This window comes from Somniosus microcephalus, chromosome 25, assembly GCF_052327205.1.
Source record: "Somniosus microcephalus isolate GS21.2 chromosome 25, FLI_Smic_1.0, whole genome shotgun sequence".
NCBI classification, from domain to species: Eukaryota; Metazoa; Chordata; class Chondrichthyes; order Squaliformes; family Somniosidae; genus Somniosus; species Somniosus microcephalus.
The window spans coordinates 32,783,941-32,804,930 of record NC_141011.1 but is presented as its reverse complement, the minus strand read 5'-3'; the positions used below and the strand labels follow the sequence as shown (position 1 = coordinate 32,804,930).

Below are 20,990 nucleotides of genomic sequence, written 5' to 3'. Positions count from 1 at the left end.
ACAGTGCAGCGCTCCCTCAGCGCTGACCCTCCGACAGTGCAGCGCTCCCTCAGCGCTGACCCTCCGACAGTGCAGCGCTCCCTCAGCGCTGACCCTCCGACAGTGCAGCGCTCCCTCAGCGCTGACCCTCCGACAGTGCAGCGCTCCCTCAGCGCTGACCCTCCGACAGTGCAGCGCTCCCTCAGCGCTGACCCTCCGACAGTGCAGCGCTCCCTCAGCGCTGACCCTCCGACAGTGCAGCGCTCCCTCAGCGCTGACCCTCCGACAGTGCAGCGCTCCCTCAGCGCTGACCCTCCGACAGTGCAGCGCTCCCTCAGCGCTGACCCTCCGACAGTGCAGCGCTCCCTCAGCGCTGACCCTCCGACAGTGCAGCGCTCCCTCAGCGCTGACCCTCCGACAGTGCAGCGCTCCCTCAGCGCTGACCCTCCGACAGTGCAGCGCTCCCTCAGCGCTGACCCTCCGACAGTGCAGCGCTCCCTCAGCGCTGACCCTCCGACAGTGCAGCGCTCCCTCAGCGCTGACCCTCCGACAGTGCAGCGCTCCCTCAGCGCTGACCCTCCGACAGTGCAGCGCTCCCTCAGCGCTGACCCTCCGACAGTGCAGCGCTCCCTCAGCGCTGACCCTCCGACAGTGCAGCGCTCCCTCAGCGCTGACCCTCCGACAGTGCAGCGCTCCCTCAGCGCTGACCCTCCGACAGTGCAGCGCTCCCTCAGCGCTGACCCTCCGACAGTGCAGCGCTCCCTCAGCGCTGACCCTCCGACAGTGCAGCGCTCCCTCAGCGCTGACCCTCCGACAGTGCAGCGCTCCCTCAGCGCTGACCCTCCGACAGTGCAGCGCTCCCTCAGCGCTGACCCTCCGACAGTGCAGCGCTCCCTCAGCGCTGACCCTCCGACAGTGCAGCGCTCCCTCAGCGCTGACCCTCCGACAGTGCAGCGCTCCCTCAGCGCTGACCCTCCGACAGTGCAGCGCTCCCTCAGCGCTGACCCTCCGACAGTGCAGCGCTCCCTCAGCGCTGACCCTCCGACAGTGCAGCGCTCCCTCAGCGCTGACCCTCCGACAGTGCAGCGCTCCCTCAGCGCTGACCCTCCGACAGTGCAGCGCTCCCTCAGCGCTGACCCTCCGACAGTGCAGCGCTCCCTCAGCGCTGACCCTCCGACAGTGCAGCGCTCCCTCAGCGCTGACCCTCCGACAGTGCAGCGCTCCCTCAGCGCTGACCCTCCGACAGTGCAGCGCTCCCTCAGCGCTGACCCTCCGACAGTGCAGCGCTCCCTCAGCGCTGACCCTCCGACAGTGCAGCGCTCCCTCAGCGCTGACCCTCCGACAGTGCAGCGCTCCCTCAGCGCTGACCCTCCGACAGTGCAGCGCTCCCTCAGCGCTGACCCTCCGACAGTGCAGCGCTCCCTCAGCGCTGACCCTCCGACAGTGCAGCGCTCCCTCAGCGCTGACCCTCCGACAGTGCAGCGCTCCCTCAGCGCTGACCCTCCGACAGTGCAGCGCTCCCTCAGCGCTGACCCTCCGACAGTGCAGCGCTCCCTCAGCGCTGACCCTCCGACAGTGCAGCGCTCCCTCAGCGCTGACCCTCCGACAGTGCAGCGCTCCCTCAGCGCTGACCCTCCGACAGTGCAGCGCTCCCTCAGCGCTGACCCTCCGACAGTGCAGCGCTCCCTCAGCGCTGACCCTCCGACAGTGCAGCGCTCCCTCAGCGCTGACCCTCCGACAGTGCAGCGCTCCCTCAGCGCTGACCCTCCGACAGTGCAGCGCTCCCTCAGCGCTGACCCTCCGACAGTGCAGCGCTCCCTCAGCGCTGACCCTCCGACAGTGCAGCGCTCCCTCAGCGCTGACCCTCCGACAGTGCAGCGCTCCCTCAGCGCTGACCCTCCGACAGTGCAGCGCTCCCTCAGCGCTGACCCTCCGACAGTGCAGCGCTCCCTCAGCGCTGACCCTCCGACAGTGCAGCGCTCCCTCAGCGCTGACCCTCCGACAGTGCAGCGCTCCCTCAGCGCTGACCCTCCGACAGTGCAGCGCTCCCTCAGCGCTGACCCTCCGACAGTGCAGCGCTCCCTCAGCGCTGACCCTCCGACAGTGCAGCGCTCCCTCAGCGCTGACCCTCCGACAGTGCAGCGCTCCCTCAGCGCTGACCCTCCGACAGTGCAGCGCTCCCTCAGCGCTGACCCTCCGACAGTGCAGCGCTCCCTCAGCGCTGACCCTCCGACAGTGCAGCGCTCCCTCAGCGCTGACCCTCCGACAGTGCAGCGCTCCCTCAGCGCTGACCCTCCGACAGTGCAGCGCTCCCTCAGCGCTGACCCTCCGACAGTGCAGCGCTCCCTCAGCGCTGACCCTCCGACAGTGCAGCGCTCCCTCAGCGCTGACCCTCCGACAGTGCAGCGCTCCCTCAGCGCTGACCCTCCGACAATACTGCAGCGCTCCCATAGTACATCCAAACTGCATTTTACTCAGTTTGGAATCAAGTCAGTGAAATACGGAAGAAGTGGACCCGTGCTAGTGGTGCAGTCCATGGGAACACATGTTCGGTGTTTGTGAGGGCTGTATTCCATTGACTGTCTCCATGCCCCCATGCTGGTGTGAGCAGGCAGTAACTGGAGCAATGTTCAGCTTGCCTGAAGCGGGCCAGTGTAACACTTGGCAAAGCCACAGTCGCGGATCAGTCATTTCCTGTGCTGCTCTTCACTTTTTGAAAAGGGTTCAATTAAAAAAAAAATTACAGTTTCTGCCTTGTAATTAACATTGGATAAAATATCCTCTTTCTCTCGCCCCCCCGCCCCCCCCCCCCCCCTTCACTCAGGAAACCGGATTGAGTTCTCTTCATGTTTTCAACCCGATCTTCGGAAAGCGGAGTCACATCAATCCACCAGTGCTAACCCGGCCTATACTTCAGTCTTTGCTGCTTCCGATTGTGGACCAAGATTACGCTAAAGTCCTGCTCTTGGTTGACGACGAGCATAAGGTAATTCCGCATCTCATTACTGAGACTGATGTGGATTCACAGGGCTGACATTCCCCACTTTGTCAATAGCAATTAGAATGGTGATGGCAAGGGATCGCAGTATGTTAAACCATGGGCATGACTGACCTTTTTGTACAGCTACTTTTAATGGCACTGTTTCAGATCTATAGGATTCATCGTTAACCCGACTCAATGCCATAATCGGTACCAGACCAGTACTAGTTACCCTAGAGGTCACAGAGGTAGATTACCAGTCAAACCACCAGTCACTGGGCCTGTTTTGGATGGATGCTTGAGGTGTGCTTGGGAGGTGTCTATATTTTGCAAAACAGCTGTATTTCGTCTCCTTTTTCTCACCCTTTGCTGTTGGTACTGACTCCTTGTTGACATTGAGTCCCATTCTCACTCTTCATGTGTGAGTGTAACCAGAGAGTGTTGGCTAGCTGCTCAACTGCAGAGGGCATCACAGTGAGCCTGTTCTTCTCTCTACCCAATGCCACACATGCACTTTCCAGCACTAGTTAGTAATCAGGAGCAGGAACCATGGCTGATTTTCCCCTTCCCTAAACCAGGGGTGCTAAGGCTACTTGTAGCACCTAGAATGTCTGAGATTGCTTAAATGGCCACACCGCCTATGTTCTCACTGTGAGCTGTCTATGTCGGCTGGGCACTGAATATTGTCTCTTTAAAAAGTGGAAACACAGAGTAGCTCTAGTTTTTCTGTTTTATCTCTTTGCAGGTGATGGTCTTTCCCTCTAGTAGGAACATCCTGCAGCAACTCCAGGACTCTGCACACATAGTTTTTTTCTACCTGGTGGATCCTGTTTTGGGAAAGTTGAATGGATTCCGTCTACACAAGGTAGTGCGGTCAGTTTACAAACCTGTGTGCAAACAATTTGCAGTGTCTCTAATTACTTACCTTCAGGTGTATTGCTCTCCGGGACAATTCTGATCAGGTATAGCACAAGTGGACAAATTTTAATTGTTGAATTCAGGCATTCTTTTTGTATAACTAGAGGATTACCTGTGACATTCTCATGGGCGGTCTGGGATCCGGAGCATGGTCTGGGACAGTGCTACGGATATACACTGGATGCAACACTTCTGTATATAAATGGATATATAACAATATAAATACAGTATATAATAAATGGGAAATTAACTTAATTCTCTAAGATAGTTTCTAAAAAATTCATTCTCTGGAAGTGAGAAGCAGTTTGGCATAACTGAGTGGCTCGCAAGGCCGCTTCAGTGGGTAGTTAAGATTTAACCATGTTGTTGTTGGGACTGGAATCACTTGTAGTCCAAACTGGGTAAGGAGCGGCAGGTTTCCTTCCCCAAAGGACATCAGTGAACCCGTTTACTCCAGTGTTTTTTATGACAATCCAACAGCTTTGTGGTCACTTTTACGATGCCAGTTTTTAATTTCTGGATTATTAATTTGTCCAGGCCTCTGGATTACTAGTCCAGTAACATAACCAGTACACTACTGTACCCTGGATTACTTAGTCCCAGTAACATAACCAGTACACTACTGTACCCTGGATTACTAGTCCAGTAACATCACTACACTGGTGTACCACAGCTACAATATACTTGCAGTGTAACACACAACATCCTCTGGTGAAGGTGGTGCAGTGTTCTGCTCCCTGCACTGATGAATTACCCAGGGGTGAGTTGTACCAGTCACTCCCCTATACTGGCTGGGAAAGGGGAACATCAGAATTTATCTGAGGTCAACTTCATGTTTGTGTGGCATCTGTGGAAGTGGAAGTCCGAAGGTTCCGTTCACACTGTCTGTGGAAGTGGAGTCCGAGGTTCCGTTCACACTGTCTGTGGAAGTGGAGTCCGAGGTTCAGTTCTCGCTGTCTGTGGAAGTGGAGTCCGAGGTTCCGTTCACACACCCTGTGGAAGTGGAGTCCAAGGTTCCGTTCACACTCTGTGGAAGTGGAGTCCGAGGTTCAGTTCACACACTGGAAGTGGAGTCCGAGGTTCCGTTCACACACTGTGGAAGTGGAGTCCGAGGTTCAGTTCTCGCTGTCTGTGGAAGTGGAGTCCGAGGTTCCGTTCACACACCCTGTGGAAGTGGAGTCCAAGGTTCCGTTCACACACTCTGGAAGTGGAGTCCGAGGTTCCGTTCACACTGTCTGTGGAAGTGGAGTCCGAGGTTCCGTTCACACTGTCTGTGGAAGTGGAGTCCGAGGTTCCGTTCACACACTATGGAAGTGGAGTCCGAGGTTCAGTTCTCGCTGTCTGTGGAAGTGGAGTCCGAGGTTCCGTTCACACACCCTGTGGAAGTGGAGTCCAAGGTTCCGTTCACACACTCTGGAAGTGGAGTCCGAGGTTCCGTTCACACTCTGTGGAAGTGGAGTCCGAGGTTCCGTTCACACTGTCTGTGGAAGTGGAGTCCGAGGTTCAGTTCACACACTCTGTGGAAGTGGAGTCCGAGGTTCAGTTCACACACCCTGTGGAAGTGGAGTCCAAGGTTCCGTTCACACACTCTGGAAGTGGAGTCCGAGGTTCCGTTCACACTGTCTGTGGAAGTGGAGTCCGAGGTTCCGTTCACACTGTGTGGAAGTGGAGTCCGAGGTTCCGTTCACACACACACTGTGGAAGTGGAGTCCGAGGGCCTGTTCTCGCTGTCTGTCAGCGAGCAGTTTAATAGTCACTGATGTCACCTTCTCTCTCTGCAGGGCCTTGGGACGGAGGAGATCTGGGAGGTGGTGATTCCGGCAGACACACAAAAAGTAGTGATTGTGAAAGGAAAGCGGTCGAACGAGCATGTGCACTCGCAGGGCCGGGTGATGGGAGATCGCAGTGTCCTCTACAAGGTACTGGCAGCAGGGTCAAGTCACACTCTTAATTTTCAAACGCCATGTTTATAGCTTCAGAACTATTGACGTGTTAGTTTAAATACTGTACAAAATTTAAAATGTTCCTGTTTTAATTTGAATATTAAGTGTATTTTTGTACCTGTTCAATATTTCCTGATGGGTATAACCTCTCCATTCTGGTATCATTCCATAAATCTTTTTTGCACCTTCTCCAGTGCCTCTATGTCCTTTTTATAATATGGAGACCAGAACTGTTCACATTACTCAAGTGTGGTCTAACCAAGGTTCTATACTAGTTTAACATCATTTCTCTGCTTTTTAATTCTATCCCTGTAGAAATGAACCCCAGTGCTTTGTTTGCTTTTTTTATGGCCTTATTAACCTGTGTTGCTACTTTGTGATTTGTGTATCTGTACCCCTAGATCGTTCTGTTCCTCTACCCCATTTAGATACTTATTTTCCAAGGAGTATGTGGCCTTATTCTTCCTACCAATAAGTATTACCTCGCACTTATCTGTATTGAAGTTCACTTGCCAATTACACGCCCATTCTGCAAGTTTATTAATGTCTTCCTGTATTTTGTTGCAGTCCTCCTCTGTATTAACTACACTCCCCAATTTGGTGCCATTGGCAATTTTTGAAATTGTATTTCTGATTCCCGAGTCCAAATCGTTTATGTAACTGAGGGAACCTAATGGGGGGAGGGCTTTTTAAATGTGTGATTAACTGTGCTGCAGTTTCTGGCGTGGGATTGAATGAGCCCCAGTGACGACGTAGAATTCAGAAAGGGTTTGTTTGCTGCCCAGCCAATAACGGGAATTAATTTCAGTTCTGTGTTCAATTGGTCAGTTTAACACTCCGCACCACAGCCAAGACTCACAGTACAGACTCTGATAAACCTCAACAACAGATAATTCTCCTCCTTCCAGCTAGTGTGTTGGGGGGGCTAAGACTTTGATCACTCTCTGACGAGAATGACTTTATTACAATAATCTCATGGGCAACACGATTCTGTGGTCATGAAATGTAACCGGATTTTGTCTTGTGGTTTGTTTAATTTACTGACTGATTTGCCAGTTGTCAGACCCTCTGCTGCGTCACCTGACAGCCGAATCTTGTTTTCCAGTATCTGAATCCCAATTTGCTGGCGGTGGTTACTGAGAGCATCGATACGCACCATGAACGCACCTTCATCTGTGTCTACCTGATTGACGGGGTGACTGGACGGATCGTCCACGAGTCTGTGCAGCGGAAAGCAAGGGGACCTGTTTACGTTGTGCACTCTGAGAACTGGGTGGTGGTAAGGACGGGGAATGTGGTAAATCGGGGATCCAGTGGGTGTTTGTTCACCCTGAATGATTGTTCCTAGCTCAGACACTCCAATCTCACCCAAGTGACCATTCAGCAAATTGACTTCAGGATTCTTGTCTTACTCAAATCCCCCCGCCCGGTTTCCTCTACCTTGCCACCTTCCTCCACGTTTTTAAAAACTTCCTAAAAACCCTTTTCTTCAACAGTTCCTTCGTCTCCCCACCCCGGCGCTCCCTTTTGTTTTCCTCCTACTCTGTGCACAGAGATGCTTTTTTGGATGTGAGGAATGCTGCAGAAGTGTAAGATGTTCCTGTGTATCGGAGGGCTAAATGGCTGTGATGGGCATCACAGCCGAGCGCGATCCAGTCCGCAACTGACTTCCACCCGAGCGTGTTTCCCATGGGAACAGCCAGACAGTGATTGGAAGGGGCAAAAAGTTGATTCAGGATTATTAACATCTAAACCAAATGGAATTAAATGATGTGATTGTATTGGGGTGGGGGGCTCCTTTTAGTCACAGTTGTATGATTTTAATCTATTCATTCTATATTTAAGTTTTGCAGCCTCAGGTGAACCTGGGGTTTTACTAATGAAGCGCAACCCTTGTTCGTTCAACAACTGCCCCCGTCTCTCTGTGTGGGCCGCACACTATAATGTCTCCACTACAGGCATGACCTTCTACCATCAGAGGACACGTGACCTTTTTTGGAGTGATCCATTATCTGCTTTGCAACAGATAGCCTCGTGCCGGCTGTCCCATCATTGGCTCAGACACTGTTCCTAAAAGGTTGAAGAAACTGCTTCTCCTGATGTACTGTTCCTTTGCTGCAGTTTAATCTAATTATCTTCTAGACATTATCCGGACTCTCTCTGTTTTAATCCTAATTCCGTTCTCTGCTGTTCCTTTGCCACCGCTAGTACCAGTACTGGAACACAAAGTCCCGAAGGAATGAGATGACTGTCTTGGAACTCTATGAGGGAACAGAGCAATACAACAGCACAGCATTCAGCTCGCTCGACCGTCCCCTCTCTCCTATCATCTTTCAACAGTCCTACATCTTCCCGTCCGCCATCAGTCTGGTGGAAGCCACTATCACAGAAAAAGGGATCACCAGCCGCCACCTGCTGAGTAAGTGGCAGATCAGTTCTTGGGCAATGTGGGGGAGCAAGTAACAGATAGCGAGTGGGGTCTGTCCTATGGGCTGACAGAGGGAAGATCGGTGAATGCTGTAGGGCTAGCCCAAATACTGTGCTGTATGTTTATGTTGAATGTTTGATTACTCCTGGATAAAAAGTCAAGCATTAAATTTACAAAATGTTTGGTTGTATGATTACTGACTTGCTTCTTGCTGGTTTTGAATTCCTTAACCACGTCTGAAGTTTTTGCACGAGTTACTATTGGTTTGTCCTCCACAGTTAGGATATTGGCCCCCAACCTGCACTTACCTAGCGCGCCGGCTGTTGAGCTGTGGGCCCGCGTGGGATTCCGATCCTGGGCCTCCTCCAACTGCCGGCGCACAGTGCTTGCGTATCCCAGGGGCGCAGTTAGTTTGAAGCGCCCCCTGGGATCACGTGGGCCATGGAGAGTGTAATGAAATCTGTTTGTCTTGATCCTGTATTCGTTTTGCACTCATGTATATTACCCTCCCCCACTGTGTATAGTTTCACTTCCTCTTTCCCGACTAACCTGGGAGGTTCCAGGTCTTGGCTCTTGGTTCCGCCCCTGACTTCTCTTACATAAAGATCCCAGGATCTGTATGACTCATTCCTGTGAACCAGTCGGCGTGTTGAGATGTTAGCTCTGATCTTAGTGATTAAAAGCCAACTTGTTTAAGTCTATAACTTCTAGTTTTGTGGTTATTGAAGGCCCATCAATTTTAATCACTAAAGAATACTAGGATGGATCGACTCTTAAAACCAGAGCGTCTGGACTTGGATCCACATTCTGCTGAAGCATCAAATCAATTTGGACACTGGCTCAAATGCTTTGAACTCTTCGCGGGGGCCTCATCCGCTAGCGAGGTAGATAAACTGAGTCTACTGACTACTCGCGTAAGTCATCGGATTTATTCGTTCATCCGGGACGCCACCTCTTACGCGGAGGCCATCACTATCCTGAAGGCCCAATACCAGAGGCCGGTAAACGAAGTGTACGCCAGACATCTGCTGGCTACATGCAGGCAGCGACCAGAGGAATCAGTGGACGATTTCTTACAGGGCCTAAAGGACCTGGTCCGGGACTGTAACTGCAAGGCCGTGACGGCCAACGCGTACTCTGACGAATTGGTCCGCGATTCCTTCATGGGCCTCAAATCAAATTATATCCAGCAGATACTGCTGGAGAAGGAGGTCCTGGACTTAAAAAAGGCAGTGGCCACTGCGCGATCGCTGGACGTGGCCCAGAAAAACTCTGACTCTTATTCTTCCGGCCATGTGGCCCTCACCGCCTCGTGTGCGCCGAGGGGGCCGCCATCTTGGAATCAGCCATCTTCCCCATCCAGGTCTCAGACCAGCTCTACGCCGCCGGAGTCCCCACACAGAAGTTCACCCAGGAGTCCTACTACAGCGGCAATGTCTCGAGGCCCGAAATGCTACTTCTGCGGCCAGGCCAAGCACCCCAGACGATACCCAGCGAAGGACGCTATATGCTTCAAATGTAAGAAAAAGGGGCAGTTTAGCAAAGTCTGCAGGGGGAATCCGATTTCCAACTCCGTCACCGCCTCGTGCGTGCCGTGCGGGCCGCCAGCTTGGGATCCGCCATCTTTTCCCGACTCAACGGCCGCCCAGGGCCCAACAGTGGCTTCGATCACGGTGGATCAATCCAGGCCACACCCATTGACAAAATCCATGATGGACATACAGGTAAACGGGAATTTAACGAAATGTTTAATTGACTGGGAGTACCGAGAGTTTTATCCACCCTAGCCTGGTACGGCGGCACTCATTAACGGCAACCCCTACACGGAGCAGAATTGCTATGGCTGCTAAGCCCCACACTTCGGACATTTTGGGCTACTGTGTGGTAACACTGACTGTAAAAGGCACGGACTACAAGGATTTTAAACTCCTCGTGATGCCAGAACTCTGTGTTAATGTAATCTTGGGCCTGGACTTCCAGTGCCACCACGAAAGTGTCACGCTAGCATATGGCAGGTCCCAGCCACCACTCAGTCTGTGGCCTATCAACCTTAAAAATCAGCCCGCCCTCTTTATTTGCTAATCTCGCTCCGAACTCTAGGCCCATAGCGACCAAAAGTAGACGGTACAGTCTGGAAGACAGACACTTTATCAAGGCGGAAGTGGACAGACTCCTGCGGGAAGGCATTATTGAATGCAGTACCAGCCCGTGGCGTGCCCAAGTAGTCATAGTTAAAAATAGCGAAAAGAAACGGATGGTAATTGACTACAGCCAGACTGTTAATATTTATACCCAGCTGGACGCCTACCCTTTACCCCGCATATCAAAAATGGTCAACCAGATTGCGCAATACCGAGTCTTCTCGACTATCGACCTCAAATCCGCGTATCACCAGCTCCCCATTAGAACGGAGGACCGCCCATACACCGCCTTCGAGGCGAACGGGCGCCTCTACCATTTTCTCAGAGTGCCCTTCGGGGTAACAAATGGGGTCTCGGTCTTCCAACGTGAGATGGACCGCATGGTTGACGAGAATAAACTACAAGCTACCTACCCCTATCGGGACAATGTCGCTATCTGCGGGCACAACCAGCAAGACCACGATCTAAATCTTGCGAGATTTTAAAAAACTGCCCTAAAGCTGAATCTAACCTACAACGAAGACAAATGTGTCTTCAACACAATCCGTCTCTGTATCCTCGGCTGTGTGGTGGAAGATGGGGTAATTGGACCGGACCCTGACCGATTACGCCCCCTAAAGGAACTGCCCCTGCCACACAATCCCAAAGCTTTAAAAAGGTGCCTGGGATTTTTTTCGTATTATGCCCAATGGGTGCCCAATTACTCTGATAAGGCCCAACCCCTCATTAAATCGACGTCCTTCCCACTATCAGCTGAAGCTTGGGAGGCTTTCACCAGTATTAAACAGGACATTGAAAGGGGTGCAGTGGACGAATGCATTCCCTTTCAAGTCGAAAGCGATGTGTCAGTCTTTGCCTTAGCTGCGACCCTCAATCAGGCTGGGAGACCTGTGGCCTTCTTCTCCCGAACCCTTCAGGGACCTGAAATCAGGCACTCTTCTGTTGAGAAGGAGGCACAGGCTATAGTGGAGGCAGTGCGGCACTGGAGACACTACCTAGCCGGCAAACGTTTCACCCTGCTCACCAACCAGCGGTCGGTGGCTTTCATGTTTAGTAACAAACAAAGGGGGAAAATCAAGAATGACAAAATACTCAGGTGGAGGATCGAACTATCCACGTTCGACTATGATATTATGTCCAGGCCGGGAGCCCTTAATGAACCCCCAGACGCCCTATCGCGGGGAATGTGTGCCAGCATTCATACGGACAAATTACAGGGTCTCCACAACGACCTCTGTCACCCAGGGGTCACCCGACTATACCATTTTATAAAGTCCCGCAATCTGCCCCACTCCATCGAGGAGGTCAGGGCAATGACCAGAGCCTGCCGCATCTGTGCGGAATGCAAGCCTCGTTTCTACAGGCCTGACCGTGCACACCTTATCAAAGCCACACGGCCATTCGAGCGCCTAAGTCTGGACTTCAAGGGACCCCTTCCTTCTGCCGACCGTAACGTATACTTCCTCAATATCATTGATGAATATTCCCGCTTCCCCTTCGCCATTCCCTGCCCAGACATGACCAGTGCCACGGTCATCAAGTGTCTCTGTAATCTATTCTGCATGTTTGGCATGCCGAACTACATACACAGCGATAGGGGGACGTCATTCATGAGTGACGAGCTGCGCCAGTTCTTGCTCTCGAAGGGGATAGCCACTAGCAGAACCACTAGCTACAACCCCCGGGGTAATGGGCAAGTGGAAAGGGAGAATGCTACTGTTTGGAAGGCTGTCACGTTAGCCTTAAAGTCAAAAGGCCTTCCGACCTCCCGCTGGCAGGAAGTCCTCCCAGACGTGCTCCACTCCATAAGGTCTCTGTTATGTACTGCCACTAACGCTACCCCTCACGAAAAGATGTTCGTTTTCCCCCGGAAATCCACCTCTGGCATATCTCTACCCGCGTGGCTGACGTCTCCGGGGACAGTACTATTGCGGAAGCACGTGAGAGGCCATAAAATGGACCCCCTTGTGGAAAAGGTACAGCTCCTCCATGCAAACCCTCAGTACGCCTATATCGAATACTCTGACGGGCGGGAGGACACTGTTTCCATAAAAGACCTCGCTCCCTCGGGGAGCGGAGAGAACGATGGGAGACTACCCGATGAAGACCTACACTACAAAGAGACAGGACGCCCAGAGGTATCAATACCCAACTTTAACCTGGAGGACACTGCAGATAACCTGGAAGACACTGCGGAGGCCCGGACAGCGGAGGAACCAGAATCCACTCCCCTAGAGGCACCCCAACCGGCTTTGCGCCGATCACTGAGAACCGCAAAACCTCCTGACAGACTCACTTATACCAACTTTTAAGAAACATCACCCCGATGGACTAAATCTATAGAAGGGGTGAATGTAATGAAATCTGTTTGTCTTGATCCTGTATTCGTTTTGCACTCGTGTATATTACCCTCCCCCACTGTGTATAGTTTCACTTCCTCTTTCCCGACTAACCTGGGAGGTTCCAGGTCTTGGCTCTTGGTTCCGCCCCTGACTTCTCTTACATAAAGATCCCAGGATCTGTATGACTCATTCCTGTGAACCAGTCGGCGTGTTGAGATGTTAGCTCTGATGTTAGTGATTAAAAGCCAACTTGTTTAAGTCTATAACTTCTAGTTTTGTGGTTATTGAAGGCCCATCAGAGAGCCAATGGTCGCAGGGAATGCTTCATTCATAAATTTGACAAGAGCTGTCAAACCTATAAATACTATAAGCCCCAAAACATAACTAAAACTTCAAATAATTTTTTTATCACATTTTTAAAATAACTATAAATTACATGAAATAACCATTATAAACAATTTAAATTTTTGAAAAAATTAATTATATTTTCTAACTGGGCTAAAAATAAACTTACCTTTCTTTAAAGTATTTAAAAATAATAAACCTGTGGAAAAAATGTTTTAATTTTAATTAATTCACCACTTACCTTGTTAAAAGCAGGCCTTGCGCCTGCTTTTCAAAAGTGTAACTGCTGGAGACTTACCCTCCCGGAGAAACCTGCAAAAAAAAATGTAAGTTCGATGCGCACGCACTGCCTCTCTGGCGCACGTGTTCCACCTGTCAACCCCTTCTTTCAAGGGAACGGAAGTTCCGGTTTCCCGCGCATGCACAGTACATGCACAAAACTGGCACTTCCATTGGGCTTACGGGTGAGTACCCAGTGTGTACTCACGCTGGGGACCCGAATTTCTGGGCCATTCCTTGGGAAGGCTGTCTAAGGCCACGGAGAGGGTGCAGAAGAGATTCACTAGGATGATACCAAGGTTGACGAGCTTTAGTTATGTGGCGAGAGAAAGAAACTTGTTTGGTGACGAGATCTACTAGAAGTGTTTAAAATTATGAAGAGTTTCGATAAGGTAAATAGGCTAACACTACATGCATTGGTCGATGAATTGGTAAATGGAGGGCATAAATTGATCATCAAAGAAAACCAGGGGAGAGTTCAGAATAATTTTTCTCTGCAGAGGATTGCCAGAACGTGGAATTCCACACCAGAAACTGTGCAAGCAGAATCCATAATAGCTTTTAAAAGAGAAGTGGATAAATATTTGAAAGAGAAAAATTGAAGAGGGTTGTTCTAAGTGGATAGCTGTTTCAGAGAGCCGGCATGGGTATGATGGGCCGAGTGACCCCCTTCTCTGTTCTAAGATTCTACGATTCTGTGTTGCCGGTAGATGATGGGGTTGGATTGGCTTCTTGTGCTCTCCAGTTAGTCTCTGATTCTAATGGATGCTTTTCTGTCCTGCAGTCGGACTGCACTCTGGAGGAATTCTTTCTTTGCCAAAAGCATTTCTGGATCCTCGGCGCCCAGAGGTTCCATCTGAGCATAGCCGGTGAGTTGACAAACTCTCTTCTCTGGGACAGGGCCTGTGATCTGTAGGTGGGGTGGAGCCAATGTCAAACATGCAGTATCTGCTGGTATATATTTGGGTGAGTAAATGCAGAACAGAATCCAGTTGATGCAGTCAGGTTTGTATTTAGCCAGTCTGTTGTACTGTTTTGTAACACCAGAAATTAAAGCCAGTTTTTCGTCATCCTTTTATTTTATCTCTTTTTTCAGGGAGGAGAACTTGATTCCTTACGCTCCAGAACTACCAATCCGTTCAGAATGGTACATCAACTACAATCAGTCCGTTTCCAGAGTACGGGGAATTTACACAGCTCCTTCTGGCCTGGAGTCCACCTGCCTGGTCAGTGTGTAACAACCTGCCGTCAGTCACACATTTGCCAGTTTTCAATGCCTTGTAACATAGGAACCGGAGGAGGCCATTCAGCCCCTTGAGCCGGGTTCTATTGTAGCCAACCATAGAACCAGTTTGTTGCAACCAGTTGAAGTGGTTAATCTGGGATGTGATTGGCAACCTGGTGTTCATTGAGGTAGTTTCTCACCGACTGCTTTTATAGATGACATCTGTCATAATCTACAAGATAGATAGGATGCTGTGAGTGCCTTGCAACAAAGGCTACTTTATTTTCAATGCTTCCAGTGTTCAGATCATGCCACATGTTGTGTATGTTTCTTTTGCTTGGCTCCCACCACTCTGCTCCAGCTGAATAATGAGAATTTTAGTGTTGCAGACTTCACGGCTGGTGGCATGAATATTGGCCCAGAAATTCGGGTCGGGGGCTTCCCGCGGGTGCAAGCCCCCGACCTGCACTTACCTACCGCGCCGGCCGTTGAGCTGTGGGCTCGCATGGGATTCTGATCCTGGGCCTCCTCCAACTGCCGGCGCGCAGTGCTTGCGTAGCCCAGGGGAGCAGTTAGTTCACTGCGTCCCCTGGGATCACGTGGGCCATGGAGAGTGATGTGCCTTCAATAACCACAAAACTAGAAGTTATAGACTTAAACAAGTTGGCTTTTAATCACTAAGATCAGAGCTAACATCTCAACACACCGACTGGCTCACAGGAATGAGTCATACAGATCCTGGGATCTTTATGTAAGAGAAGTCAGGGGCGGAGCCAAGAACCAAGACCTGGAACCTTCCAGGTTAGTCAGGAAAGAGGAAGTGAAACTATACACCGTGTGGGGGAGGGTAATATACATGAGTGCAAAACGAATACAGGGAAATACAGGATCAAGACAAACAGATTTCATTACAGAGAGGCAATGGTAGCAGGGAATGCTTCATTCATAAGTTGACCTGTCAAACCTATAAATACTATAAGCCCCAAAAAATCACTAAATCTTCAAATAAATTTAAAAAAAAATCACATTTTAAAAATAAACGATAAATTACATGAAATAACTTTTAAACAATAATTTAAATTTTTGGAAAAAATAATTTTATTTTCCAACAGGGCTAAAAATAAACTTACCTTTCTTTAAAGTATTTAAAAATAATAAACCTGTGGAAAAAATGTTTTAATTTTAATTAATTCACCACTTACCTTGTAAAAAGCAGGCCTTGCGCCTGCTTTTTAAATGTGTAACTTCTGGAGACTTACCCTCCCGGGAAAACCTGCAAAAAAAAAAAAAAAGTAAGTTCAATGTGCACACGCAGCCTCTCCTGCGCACGCGTTCCACCTCTTGACCCCTTCTTTCAGGGGAATGGAAGTGCCGGTTTCCCGCGCATGTGCAGTGCATGCACGAAACCAGCACTTCCATTGGGCTTACGGTACTCGCCCGTGGAGACCCGAATTTCTGGGCCATTATTTCATTGGGTGAGGCAGGATTTCCCATGGGCCTGCCTGACTCCACCTGACCTCCCCACCCCCTGCAGAAACATCGCTCGGGCAGTGCTGGGTATTCTGACTTTCTAATCTGTGTTACCTATCTTGATGGACCAATAAGGGTGACACTGGGTCACCAAACCAGAATCAGCACAACAAGTCCCCCTTTTAGGGCGCCACTGATATAAGTAAGACAAGGCCGCGGAAGAGAGGCAGGCAGCCAGTCAATGATACCTCTAATTTTTTCTTTGTTCGCAGTCCCTTTAACCATTCAAATTTTTGTGCATGCGCGGTTTCTTCCATTGAAAAGCCAGTGAGTGGCCCGCGCGGGATCTCTAGGCGGCTTAGCGGGAACATTGGTCAGAGTGACCCGTGACTCTCCCCTCCCCACCGGCCGCGTCCAACCAGGACCTGTACTAAACTGTGTTACATTCTGATCTTTCACATCCCCGGACTAGTGAGGTGATGTGTGTTTATGGACAGGGGCATGTCACTAACTAGCAAAGAGCCTACGTGGGAAAGGTGTGGCTGGTGCACTGGAGTCTAACTAGTGAATGTGTTCTGTCTGTTTCAGGTGGTTGTCTATGGACTGGACATCTTCCAGACCCGGGTTTACCCATCGAAGCAGTTTGACGTTCTAAAGGATGATTATGATTACGTGCTCATCAGCAGCGTTCTCTTAGGGTTGGTTTTTACGACCATGATCACGAAGCGCCTTGCCCAGGTGAAGCTGCTGAACCGAGCTTGGCGATAGATACCATTGGCAATAGAAGAGACGAGTTATCTCGTGGCCAAGTGGAGCAGAAGATGGGTGCAACCTTCATCAGGGTCCCAGATGGAGTTGATGCTCTTGTGCCCATGTACATACTATGTATATTTTTTGTAACACACTCTCACTATGAGAAGCAGAGTGATGGACACTTTCCTGAGTAGATGAAAAAAAAAATTTGGTTTCATTGTAAAAATTAATTGAAGCGTTCTATTGATCAGAATTTTTTTTGAGGTAAAAAGGTAATTTTGTTCCTGCTTGGAGCTGAAAAGTGACTTGTTACAATTAATAGCAGAGCTGAATTTGAATGTTTCCTGGTGCTGTGCTTTAAATCTTTAGCTTTTGTTGTGTTTTTCAAACTAATTGATATTTGATATTGGAGCATGGATGTTATATCCGGCTCGGGTTCCCCTTTAACCCCAAGTTCTGGAGCAATGCTTCATTGTCGGACAGAGAACTTCGGTCTTGCACACGGTTTAATTTGTCTACCATTCTGGGGTTGTTCCTTTGGCCTAATACTCGGCTATGAAGCAGGGTTTGAAATGTTTTAGAAAGAGCTGGTCTGCAATACTGAAGCGCTGCCACCAGGTGCTGCTAGAGTGCTTTTTTTCCTGTTTGGAAAGGCACTGGAGCCACATAGTGGTAGAAACGTTTACTACACCCTCCACCCGTGGGCATTATCTTCAGTCCCAATACTCCAAAATGGACAATAAATTACCAACGTGGCATCTTTTATTTTAATGCCATGATTATGTTGATCTCTTCCCAGTGTAATAATCCCAATTTATGGTGTTACATGATGATGGTGTTTGTGAGGGGTGGTTGATGGGGGACTGCTGATTGATTACTTGTGGGAATTTGAAAATGTTGCTGTTTTGATTGCGATCCTGAAGTGGGTGTGTGAGGGAGTGTGCATGTACCTTAAGTGTCACCTGACAAATGTGTGAAATACAAAAAATTCTGAAAAATTTAACACTTGCTAGTGTACCCTAGGAATAGAGGATTTTGACTGTTGATGATTTTAAATTATGGATGTTTAATATTTAACTTCTGAAAACACTGACACGGATTTAGAGTCAACTTAAAATGTACAATGGATGAGTGAGTGAACAGGATTAAAGCCAGATCTCTGTGAATAGCTGTGATTCTAATCATGTGCCCAAGTTTCAGTGTTGTGTTGCAGGGAAGGGAGGGTTAGAATGACAGTTCTAACCTTTTCCTGGTTAGCTAGATGTCATATTCTCTCCCATTCCTATAATTCAAGTAGAGCCACGTCAAAAACTTGAAATTGATGCATTGAAATCTGTTACATAGCAAATACTAATTTATGTTTCATGGATTGTTTTTGAAACCACTAAATAAAACGTTACTGTGACATTGAACTTGGTTTTCTTCTGAGCTTTATATGTAGAAAATGTTACGTTTGACATTAGCTATATCAGTAGTGCGCTTTGAGCAGATTAAGATATGGACAACAACTAGATCCATGGTAATGATGCTTTCCAAGTAGTTTTTTATCCATTATTTAATGGAGGACAATCTTGTACAGTAATGTCACGGGTGGTGGCTGCTTCCCTCCACAGTGAGTTACAGAGGTTGGTGTTGCAGTTCGATTGTTCTCATTTTTGGGGTCATAAAATGTTGCTAATTGAAACATCTGATCTTCCATTTAATACTCCAATATTTGCTGTAAATGGATCCTCCTGCAATCAACTCCCACCATCACGATGTTAAGATGTCTTGAACTGTGTATTTTAAAAGCGGTTTATACACTGAATACATCAGGTTTCACACATCAGTGAAACAGCAAGGTCCCACCAACAGCAGTGAGATAAATAACCATTTTTTAGTGATGTCGGTTGAGAAAAATGTTGGCCAGGACACCTGTAGAGAACTCTGCTCTTCCAATAATGCCGTGGGATCATTTGTATCCACCTGAGCGGACAGACGGGGCACCTCTGACAGTGCAGCACTCCCCCAGTACTGCACTGAAATGTCAGCCGAGATTATGTGCTCGAGTCTTGGTATGGGGCTCGAATCCACAATCCTCTAACTCGGTGAGAGCGTTACCACTGTGCCAAGACTGACACCTAAATAATGTAAAGGTGAGTATATTCATTAAAGATCTAATTTAATATTTGGGAATCTTTCTTCAGATAAAGGGTGTGGACTTCAATGGATTTCTATTCCGTCTATCCCTTTTTCTATTTGAGGGAGTGAACACAAAACTGTTGAAATTTCACTTAAGTATTTTGAGTATAAGCTGCTTCTCTTGTCTCAAGAACACTCTTCTGACACAACTAAAAGTTCTAAGCCATCAGTATTTAACTTCAAAATCCAACCAGACATACATTAAATCATTTAAACTGAATCTTAACAGCTAATACATACATAAGGGAGAAGTGTATAGAGGGATACGGAAGCCCAGTAGGAAGAGGTAATTAGCAGGAAGGGGCTGGTGTGGAGGATAAACACGGGCATAGACCAGTTGGGCCAAATCTGTGTATGTTCGACATAATTGATAATCTAATGTTTCCATTTAGAACATTTTGAGCAGTATTTGTTTACATTGCTGGTTTTCTTTTCCATCCCTCTTGATCTCCTGTTGTGTATCATTCCCATTGAAGACTGTTTAATTTTATTGAGCATCTCGAGGTAGATTAAAAATGAAATGTGACAGTTGTGGACTGGACAGGGGGCAGAGGCCATGAAGTAGGAAGTACTGATACCAACTGGTTTTATAATGTTGCTTTAGTGCTGGTGCTGCTAACTGGAGCTTTCTGGGGGGGAGGGGGTGATGGAGGTGAGTGGGATGCACTTGATTAAGTGAGTGGGCAATATGGGGAGGTGGGAGGTCATCCACTTAGGAACTGTAGAGGAGCAGAGATTTAGGGGTCCAGGTACAGAAATCACTAAATGCTAATGGAAAGGCACAAAATATAATTTAAAAGGCTAATGGAATGTTGGACTTTATCGCAAGAGGGCTGGCAGTTATGTTACAGTTGTATAAAGCTTTGTTTAGACCCCATTCGGTTCTGGGCACTGCACCTCAAAGGATATATTGGCCTTGGAGGGGATGCAGCAGATTCACCAGAACAATAGGGGGAGGGGCTAAAAGGGTTAAATTATGAGGACAAGTTGCATAGACTAGGCTTACATTCCCATGAGCATAGAGGATTAAGAGGTGATGTAATTGAGGTGGTTAAGATGATTAAAGGATTTGATAAGAGGGAAATTAGTTCCAGTGCTGGGAGAGTCCAGAACAAGAGGGCATAACCTTAACATTAGAGCTAGGCCATTCAGAGGTGATGTCAGGAAGCACATCTTCACACAAAGGGTAGTAGAAATCTGAAGCTGTTGAGGCTAGGGTTCAATTGAAAATTTCAAAACTGAGATTGATAGTTCCTTAACCCAACAAAAATCTAAGGTGGGTAAATGGAGTTAAGATACAGATCAGCCATGATGTAACTGAATGGGGTGGAGGGGCTAAATGTCGTCCTCCTGTTGCTCGTCAGGGGGTTATGGTGTGGAGGTAATCCTCCTTCGTAGTCGAGAGTGGATGGAAAACCTCCACCCTAAAGAGCCCGGGCAGAGCCTGCTCCGGCCGCGCCCACTGCATTATCCAATGATTAACTGTGCGGGCTGGCAGCCCGGACCGCTTTGCAGGGAGCACCAGCCTGTAACGCGCTTGCTCGCGGGGGCCGCCCGGAGTGTTTAGTGTGCTGCACCAGCCGGCCCGCGGAAGATGGCGCTGAACTCGGCCTCGGCCCCGGAGCCTGAGCCCGACTGGACTGCTGCCGTCCGCCCGCTCCTTGCTGCCTCCTACTCCACCTTCGAGCCGCGGGACATCTCTCAGCTCTTCAGCTCCATCATTAACAGGTACGGCGGGAGGCCGCACACCGCTGGCCGGCCCGGGAGAGGGAACCGGCCGAGCCCGAGCAATGGGCCCTGGCGCCTCGTATCGCCTCTGCGTCCGGGCCTGGAGTCACTGGCTGCAGATTCGGCCCCTGATTCCAGCGTGATACCGGGGGCGAGAGACAGGAAACGGGCGCTGAGCCTCCGGCCTGGGCGAACAGCCGGGAACTTTCTAGAATGTGAAGCAAACAAGAAGGGGAGGGGCCGCGGTCCGATATACTCCGCACCCCCTCCCGCTTTAG

General features: G+C 49.3%; 2 protein-coding genes across 4 annotated transcripts in view; both read left to right on the top strand.

Annotated features, from left to right (window-relative positions):
• The window catches only part of emc1 (ER membrane protein complex subunit 1), a 39,331-nt gene extending 21,123 nt beyond the window's left edge, over nt 1-18,208 (top strand). The window contains exons 15-22 of the mRNA XM_085967124.1: nt 2,804-2,965; nt 3,705-3,824; nt 5,659-5,796; nt 6,926-7,099; nt 8,029-8,239; nt 14,140-14,224; nt 14,452-14,581; nt 16,639-18,208. Coding sequence (XP_085823250.1) covers nt 2,804-2,965; nt 3,705-3,824; nt 5,659-5,796; nt 6,926-7,099; nt 8,029-8,239; nt 14,140-14,224; nt 14,452-14,581; nt 16,639-16,818 — 1,200 coding nt within the window. The 3' untranslated portion in view covers nt 16,819-18,208. The remainder of the gene's footprint in view (nt 1-2,803; nt 2,966-3,704; nt 3,825-5,658; nt 5,797-6,925; nt 7,100-8,028; nt 8,240-14,139; nt 14,225-14,451; nt 14,582-16,638) is intronic.
• A 2,355-nt stretch (nt 18,209-20,563) lies between these two features.
• The window catches only part of ubr4 (ubiquitin protein ligase E3 component n-recognin 4), a 195,760-nt gene continuing 195,333 nt past the window's right edge, over nt 20,564-20,990 (top strand). For all 3 annotated transcript variants that reach the window (XM_085967122.1, XM_085967121.1, XM_085967120.1), the window contains exon 1: nt 20,564-20,712. In XM_085967122.1, coding sequence (XP_085823248.1) covers nt 20,579-20,712 — 134 coding nt within the window. In that variant the 5' untranslated portion in view covers nt 20,564-20,578. The remainder of the gene's footprint in view (nt 20,713-20,990) is intronic.